Source organism: Nanorana parkeri, unplaced genomic scaffold (assembly GCF_000935625.1).
Source record: "Nanorana parkeri isolate BGI_ZX_2015 unplaced genomic scaffold, ASM93562v1 scaffold924, whole genome shotgun sequence".
NCBI classification, from domain to species: domain Eukaryota; kingdom Metazoa; phylum Chordata; class Amphibia; order Anura; family Dicroglossidae; genus Nanorana; species Nanorana parkeri.
Window position 1 is genome coordinate 400,359 of NW_017307192.1, and position 8,525 is coordinate 408,883.

Sequence of the window (8,525 nt, forward strand, 5' to 3'; positions counted from 1 at the left end):
ATATATACACAGTATATACGTTGTATGTATACATACAGTGTGTGTATACATATATGTATAATTTGAGCAGTGGATGACCAGCTTTAGAGTTTTGTTGGCTTTGGGTTAATACAAAGTACTTTGACAATGAGGACTCGTGTTTTAGAAATGTACCCTGCACACTATACTTATGCTCCCGGGTTCTGCTACCTATGTGCATTTATGAATTTATAACTCTTTTGTTTGGTAATCACAGAGCATGTAGTGTGTCCTCATTCCTTTTTGTACTCTTTTGTTAGTTTGCCTAGTGCTTTTTTCCCCCCCTTTATTCTCTTTTTTTGCGCTGTTGTATGGAGCATTGTATTGTTTACCCATTGTGAGCGGTATACTTCTGTTCTTCTATGTCCTATTCAGGGTATCACACTGTCATTTTCATTATGTATGTCCCCATTTTGTATTCTGTTCTCTGTAGGAAAGCTGTGTGCTCTTTCTGTGTTCAGGGCCCTCAGTCTGCTGTTTACTCTCATTTTATTCCTTGAACCCAGTTTAGAGTTTTATAGCCCCATTCTGCTTCTTATGTCCTGGTTCTGTACCCGAATCTTCATTCTGTGATCTGTACTTCCACCGGGTCAGCTACGCCTTCGTTCTCTTTATCCATTCCTTCTGTTAAACACCAACGCTTGTCTCTAGTGCCTGTCCTTCCTTATGTCCTGATTCTGCATTTTACAACTTTTTCCTGTGTTTTGTATCTCATTCTTTTCCTCACACCTTGACATAGATCCCAACTTTTCCTGATTTGATGGGACTGATCCTTCTTTACTCATTATGTCCCGGACGCCTTGACAGAGATACCAATCTTCACTGATTTGGAGGGACTGACCCTCTCTCCTCATTCTGTCCCTCACACCTTGACCTAGATCTCAACCATCCCTTATTTGGAGGGCCTGACCCTCTTTTACTCATTCTGTCCCTCAAACCTTGACATAGATCCCAACTGTCCCTGATTTGGATGGACTGTCCTTTTTTTTACTCATTTTGTCCCTCACACCTGGACATAGATCCCAACTGTCCTTTGTTTGGAGGGACTGACCTTTTTTTCATTCTGTCCTTCACAATGTAACATAGATCCCATCTGTCCCTGATTTGGTAAATTGGCAAGGGACAAGGAACCCCTAGCAACTCACAATACACGAGAACCTTCAAATCTGGGCCCCTTGTTTGGGTCCTGCCATTCATGTGGATGTCACTTCATGTGGACCACCTTCCTACACATTGTTGCTGACCAAGTACACCCCTTCATGCAAACGATATTCCCTGATGACAGTGGCTTCTTTAAGCAGGATAATGCGCCCCAGGGATCCCAACCTGAAAAAAACAATTTCAGGGAGGTGCCCTTATCTGACTGACAGCGGCCGAAGCCACTGATGTAAAAAAAAAAACAAATTGCAGGGAAAGGTTTACTCTGCTAGATATAGCAGAATAAACCTTTCCGGGAGACAATGTTTCTCTCCCGGGTGGCCGGGAGCCGCTATCTGGTAGCAGGAGACTCCCGGAGCGTCCGGGAGATTTGGGATGTCTGGCCCCCTGCCACAGTACAAAAATGGATCAAGAATGGTTTGAGGAACACAACAATGAGTTTGAGGTGATGACTTGGCTTCCAAATTCTCCAGATCTTAATCCAATGGAGCATCTGTGGGATGTGCTGGACAAACAAGTCCGATCCATCGAGGCCGATCACCTCACAATTTACAGGACTTAAAGGATCTGTTACTGACGGCTTGGTGCCAGATACCACAGCATACCTTCAGAGGTCTAGTGGAGTCCATGCCTCGATGGGTCAGGAAAAGGGGGACCTACTCAATATTAGGCGGGTGGTCATAACATTATGACTGATTGGTGTACATACAGTATCTTATAGCAGATTTATTTGATATGTTGCGCTAATCTTGTGCCCTGTCCTGTGGTTGGATTCTATTGGTTCAGCACACACTTGTTACAACCCTTGTCTTTGTTGTTTTTTCTTTGTAGTCGCAGCTAAACCCGGACCTTTCACCAGACTTAACGATATTCGGAGAACACTCGGGGATCTCTCGCCAGCAAGCAGGCATTTTCTACGTTGGTGGCCTCGTTCTCTGTCTCGCCACCTTATTCTGACAGTGACCCGATGGACGTGGAAATCTTCTACTCCCGGATGATGACACAGACTTGACAAACTGTATATAAGTTGATTGATCCCTCCACAATGGAGTGCGAGCCAGAGAGCTTCTGACAGACAGAACGGAGACAGGAAGAACTGATGGACAACTGTACAATCACCCGCTTGGCTCTAGTGGGAAGGCTCCTGTATATAGATAGAGAAGGGGACCGGTGGGCCATTTGTGTGTTTAATATATGTATAGATAGGTAATAAAATGTCAGGCTTCTATTATGTCTACACAGGCACGGGAGGCAGAAGCTCATGCTGCGTCATAATGCCACCGTTTGTATGGTCAGCACTTTTCCAGCTGCGAGAGGGAGGGGAGGAAAAGATACCCAGACAATGCAGTCATGCCAACAAGCTGAACAGAAGGCTATAAAACCACCATTTTAATCAGTTATGTATTTATTTAAAAATGATAAAAAAGGTATTTTTTTAATTTAAAGCTGAACAAAAAGCCCAAATACACAGATTTATTGCCTAAATACGGTCTGTTTTACCTGCCAAAGGACCTCATTCTTTTCTGCTGCAATTAAGTAACACTTACAGGTCTTGCCCCTCCCCCAGCTTATGACTGGACAGTGAAAGGAGAAGCACCAGACTGATGAGATCATCTCCGTGTCACTGTGCTTTCTCCTCCTATCAGCATGTCAGTTCTTAACACTGCAGCCTAACTGATTGGCTCCTACTACATGAAATGGTGATTTTTCTTTATTCATTGTCCAGTTAATAAGCTGGGGAGGCGAGTCTGTGACCAAGCTGTATTTTTTGAGTTGCGGTGGAGAAAAGTGGCCATGCATAAGTGATGACATTGGGCTTGGTGTGGACTCACCAACCCCAAACAGCCAGTATTGATCAGGCCGCCCAAACCCAATCAATACTCAGGCCGCCACCCCCTGCTCCCAGTCCACTCAGTAGCAGGAAGGTGCATTCCCCACCCCACAGCTATACATCACAAAGGGGCATTGAACGGCCCTACCGCAACTGCTGCCACGGATTGGGTCGGGAGGTGGCAATTAGAGTTTTGAGTGGGCTTGGGCCAAGTCAGATGAACTAGGTTCAAACCAAGCCCAGCCTCATCGCTAGAGGCTATACTGCCTGCTTCCTGGGTAACAAGACTGGCTGAACAGAATTATTTTTGCTTGCCATGTATATAGCCCAGCCCTTCCTTTGGCGTGGTACAATGTGACCCTTTTCTGAGTGTAAGTGATTCAACACATCAGATCTACACCAGGTGTATGTGGCATATTTTGGGCCTGGTGGCTGATTTGCCATTTTTGATGCCTGTCTGTGCGCAGACCCTAAAAATCTCCATAAATAACACTGATCATTTTCTTTCTATAGCCGGGGTAGGCAACCTCGGCACTTCAAGTCTTTGGGAGTCATGCATGCGGCTGCCTCATGGGACTTGTAGTTCCACAACAGCTGGATTGCTGAGGTTGCCTAGCCCTGCTCTGAGAGTCTTGCAGTGCCCCATGGGTCTTGTAGTTCCACAACAGCTGGATTGCTGAGGTTGCCTAGCCCTGTTCTGGGGGTATTGCCTGTGGCTGCCAGAGTTTTGCAATGCCCCATGGGACTTGTAGTTCCACAACAGCTGAGGTTGCCTAGCCCTGCTTTGGGAGTATTGTCTGTGGCTGTCAGAGTCTTGCAATGCCCCATGGGACTTGAAGTTCCACACAACAGTTGGACTGCTGAGGTTGCCTAGCCTTGTTCTGAGAGTCTTGCAATGCCCCATAGGACTTGTAGTTCCACAACATTTGAGGTTGCCTAGCTCTGCTTTGGGGGTATTGCCTGTGGCTGTCAGAGTCTTGCAATGCCCCATGGGGATTGTAGTTTCACAGCAGCTAAGGATACCTAGCCCTGCTTTGGGGGTATTGCCTGTGGCTGCCAGAGTCTTGCAATGCCCCATGGGACTTGTAGCTCCACAGCAGCTGAGGTTGGCTAGCCCTGATTTGGGGGCATTGCCTGTGGCTGTCAGAGTCTTGCAATGTCCCATGGGACTTGTAGTTCCACAACAGCTGTAGTGCCCGAGGTTGCCTACATCTGTTCTACAATATTCATGGATCAGGTTTTAAACTCTGAACAAGTCTTAAGGGTTACTATTCTTTGCGCACTGCTCTTTGCCTTGCTAAACCAAAGTGCAGCAAAAGGAAAAAGCTGCAACCCAGGAGTAGGCAACCTCGGCCTTCCAGCTGTGCTGAAACTGCAAATCCCATCAAACCGCTGCCTCTGTCTGTAGCTCTCAGTCTTGCAATGCCTGGGGGGACTTGTAGTTCCACAACAACTGGAGTGTGGAGGTTGCTGACCCCTGCTGTAACCAATGGTCAATTGAAGTGCATGGTAGGTGAGATGTTCTGCAGATGTTTGGCAGAAGAGGACTTTCAGGAGCAATGTTCTGCAGATACATAGAATCAGCAAAAAAAAACAAAGGAAAACAGATTTTCTGTCACTTGATGAAATATTACAGACGCATCGACCCAAGCTAGACAAACCTAAACAAATCTCAGTGTGAAACCCACAGGAGCGAATGAATGAATTAATTGTAAAGGGGACCCGTGAAAGCAGCATCCATCAGGAAGCTGACAGGAGATGAGTTAGCAGTGGGAAGCGCTGGAGCTCTGGTTCCCTGTACAGAAATATCTTTATACGCCGCCTGCCATCCTGCATTTTTCTTCATTTAACGAATTAAAATGTATTGACCCCAAAAGTCTCATTCATTTTATTGTCAATGGACGTCAGGAGCGGGGCGGAGGGAGCGGGGTGCAAGAGGGAATAAAATGCAGACACAGACAGATCCGTGGAGCTCCGGATATAATTCACGGAATGCTCGGAATTCTGATTGTATTGTATTATAGATACTCATCAATGTTACCAGAAGGAACAACGAAGCCGTGGTATGCATTCATGTTTTACACATCCTAACACTTGGCAATGATCCCCGGACAGGCATGCAGAGCTGGAAATTCAGAGGACGATATTCACATACTTACCCTCATCCAGAGAATCAAAGAATGAATGACCAAGAGGGGCGACATGACGGGCAACTGACATTGTTAAAAACAGAGGACAGCAATGGCAGCTTCCTTTTCTCATGACAGTTCCTCCTCAACATTCTGTTATCTTAACTATGTGTACAGGCGGAAGCATTTCATTATCAGAGATCCCAACCTGAAAGAAGCAATTTCAGGGAGGTGCCCTTCTCATTTCAGGGAGGTGCCCGTCTCATTTCAGGGAGGTGCCCTTCTCATTTCAGGGAGGTGCCCTCTGCCCCCCCCCCAATCCACGGGGGGTAAGAGAGCACCCCCCTAAAATGATGGCAGATAACAAGGTTCTTTGCTATCTGCAGGTTTTGTATTTTTTTAGAATTCTAGTATTCTTAGTATTCTGAAAGCTGCGGCCGTCATTATAATAATTAAAAAAAAAAACCAGCATAGGAATGCATAGCTAGATTCCTATTGGCGATTTCAATTTGCAATATCCAATAGCAAGCTGGCTATTGCACCTGCCCTCTGCTGCTGTTAATCACTAGAAGAGGACCTGATGGAGAACTTCAGGTCCCCCTCTGCTGATTGACTGAGTGAAAATCGGGAGAAATCGTTTCTCTCCTGGACGGCCGGAAGTTGGGATATCTGCAATATTGACATTATCAGTCCCATTCCATTTAGATAGACACACAAAGATAGAGAGGAAGGAAGGAAGGAAGGAGGGAAGGAAGGAAATGGATAGATAGATAGATAGATAGATAGATAGATAGATAGATAGATAGATAGATGGATAGACAGATCATTAATAATTAGATAGATAATAAATAGATTATTATTAATATTATTACATAGGCTCCATCATCAGGCGGACTGACAGGGTAATCTGTCATCGGAACCGTGAGCGTCGAACAGTGTGCTGCCTGCCGGGGGCTCGTGTTCGACACATTGCGGAACGAATTGACAGATTACTAGATGGGGTTGGGCACGACCCCGTTGTCATGGTGCACATCGGCACCAATGACAAAATAGGAGGAAATTGGAGTGTCCTTAAACAGGAGTAAAACTGTTTAAAATTAACTCCGTTACAAAAACTAGAGGCCATCACCTAAAATTGGTGGAAAAAAAATTCCAGCACAAGGGGCGAAGGGGGTTCTTCACAGTAAGATCAGTTAGGGTCTGGAACTCACTGCCACAGGCGGTGATTTCAGCAAATAATGTGGAATTGTTCAAGAAACTTTTGGACGATTTCTTAAGGGACCGTAATATACAGGGGTACAGGTACTCCTAGAATGAGATCCTAATAGGTTGGACTTGATGGACTAATGTCTTTATTCAACCTCAAATACTATGTAACTATGTAACTATGTATTTATATAGCGCCAACAGTTTGAGCAGCACTTTACAATATACAATCACAATACAAATTAAGACAGGATGGTAAGGAGGGCCCTGCCCCTGAGGGCTTACAATCTAAAAGGGAGGGGCAAGTGATACATGAGGAGGGAGCTGTGTGGGGATGACAGATCTATAGATAAATAAATGGATGGATGGATAAATGATAACTGGCCGGACAGGTAGGCAATAGATCGATCAGATAGATAGATAGATAGATAGATAGACCAAATTCCATTCGAAGTGTTCCCTTTGTTGGTCAGCCTGGCAGTGAAGGAGTTAAGAGAAGACCATGGTGTGTGTCCGCCCCCCCCATTTCCTTCAGCTGGCAGCAGCGGGGAGCTGGCACTAGGAGACCCCATGCTGGCACGGCGTGTTGCGTTGTTTCTAGCGTGGAGATATTTACCAGCTGCAGGACGGTCTGCCAGCGCTTGAACCCTGAGCGGAAAATTACAGCTAAAATACAATCTCTGACTATATAAAACAGACTGTGAAGCACATAAATATGTAAAAGTTCTAATACGAGAACAGAGCTGTAATTTCTGGCGCTGTACGGGGAAGTGACATTTCTATTGCTGTCACTGCCTCCTGCATACTTAGTGGAATATAAATAAATCCGGAGAAGGTGCATTGCATTCTGATTCTATGTGGAAGTCCTTGTTGTGGCCAGATATTCATTCTGGTTTGTAACAGTCAAATGGCTTCTTATCATCAGTTGGCTGTATGAGCCTTCTGCTAGTTTACTCTACTTATCTACTATGACAAGGCCAGAGGTGGCCCTTGGTCTGGCTGCATAATGTGGCCTGGGGTTATTAATGGTGCCATGCAGGTAATCAGTCACTCTCCCCTTGCAGTACATAAATAACACATGGCTGGTATGGTCCTTGGTGGCCTTAGTCCTCAGAGGATAATTTTATCATGAGCAGAACAAGAGCAATTGGACAAGGTTTCCCAACCTGTCAGATTCATTTTGTATTTTATGAGTGGTTGGCTGGAGGGGGTCTGCTTCTGCCACAGTCATGAGATTGTTGTCCGATCAGCATGAAAACCATGTCTGAGGACAGGTTATAGGCTAGGGCTATATATACAGTATATACCAAGGCCGTAACTACAGATCACGGGGCCCCATAGCAAAAATGTGATGGGGCCCCCTGATGACCTCTCTCTGAGCTGTGAGTAATGATGCCAAGATCCCAAAGACTCCTCTTGTGTATCTGAAGTTGTCTCTACGCTGTAGACTTTACAGGGGGATTAGAGTTGTCACCAACTGCAACAACTCCAACCCCTAAGCATACAGTATTGTATTATCTTCACATGTTCTTAATTTGCCTCAACAACCTAATGGGGCCCCCTTCAGCCCCCAGGCTCCATAGCAGCCACCTGGGCAGCCTATAGTAGTTACGCCACTGCTATATACAGTATATTACAGTACTATATATATACAGTATATATATATTATAGCAGCACTCACAGGTCTTGCAGTGGAGATAAGTCAAAGCATCAACATTTTATTGTCAATGTTTCAATGCAGCTCAGTCCATCTTTATGAAGACACTATTATCTTGTAAAAAAATAGCATTAGCTTGATAAAGATAGACTAGGCCATCTTTTTTAGATTAAGATTTCATGGTTTTAAAGATAACACATAGGGGGTTATTCACTATGGAGCTGCAGTATACAGACGTAGTTTCGGCTGAACCTTCGGCTCTCTTCGGCCGCCTCTGCACTTCGGTTCAGTCGAACAAAAGGGCTGCTGTACGGGCTATTCACAATAGCCGCAGCTTATTTCCAGCTTCTGAAGCTGGAGAGTGACACAAGAATGCGGAAGTGATGTAATATACACCACTTCCGCATTCTGACAGCGGAGAGGGGACCGGAGGGAGCTCGTGTAACGATCTCCATCTGATCCCCTGTGACACAGGCGCCATGCTGATCCCGGGCTCGCACCGGGCACAGCGGAGCCTCAGATCAGC

General features: G+C 45.5%; 1 protein-coding gene across 1 annotated transcript in view; it reads left to right on the forward strand.

Moving 5' to 3' along the window:
* GFRA2 (GDNF family receptor alpha 2) overlaps nt 1-8,525 on the forward strand; it is a gene marked incomplete at its 5' end in the record, with an annotated part of 79,593 nt that overhangs the window by 20,771 nt on the left and 50,297 nt on the right. The window contains one exon of the mRNA XM_018566202.1: nt 2,008-2,094. Coding sequence (XP_018421704.1) covers nt 2,008-2,094 — 87 coding nt within the window. The remainder of the gene's footprint in view (nt 1-2,007; nt 2,095-8,525) is intronic.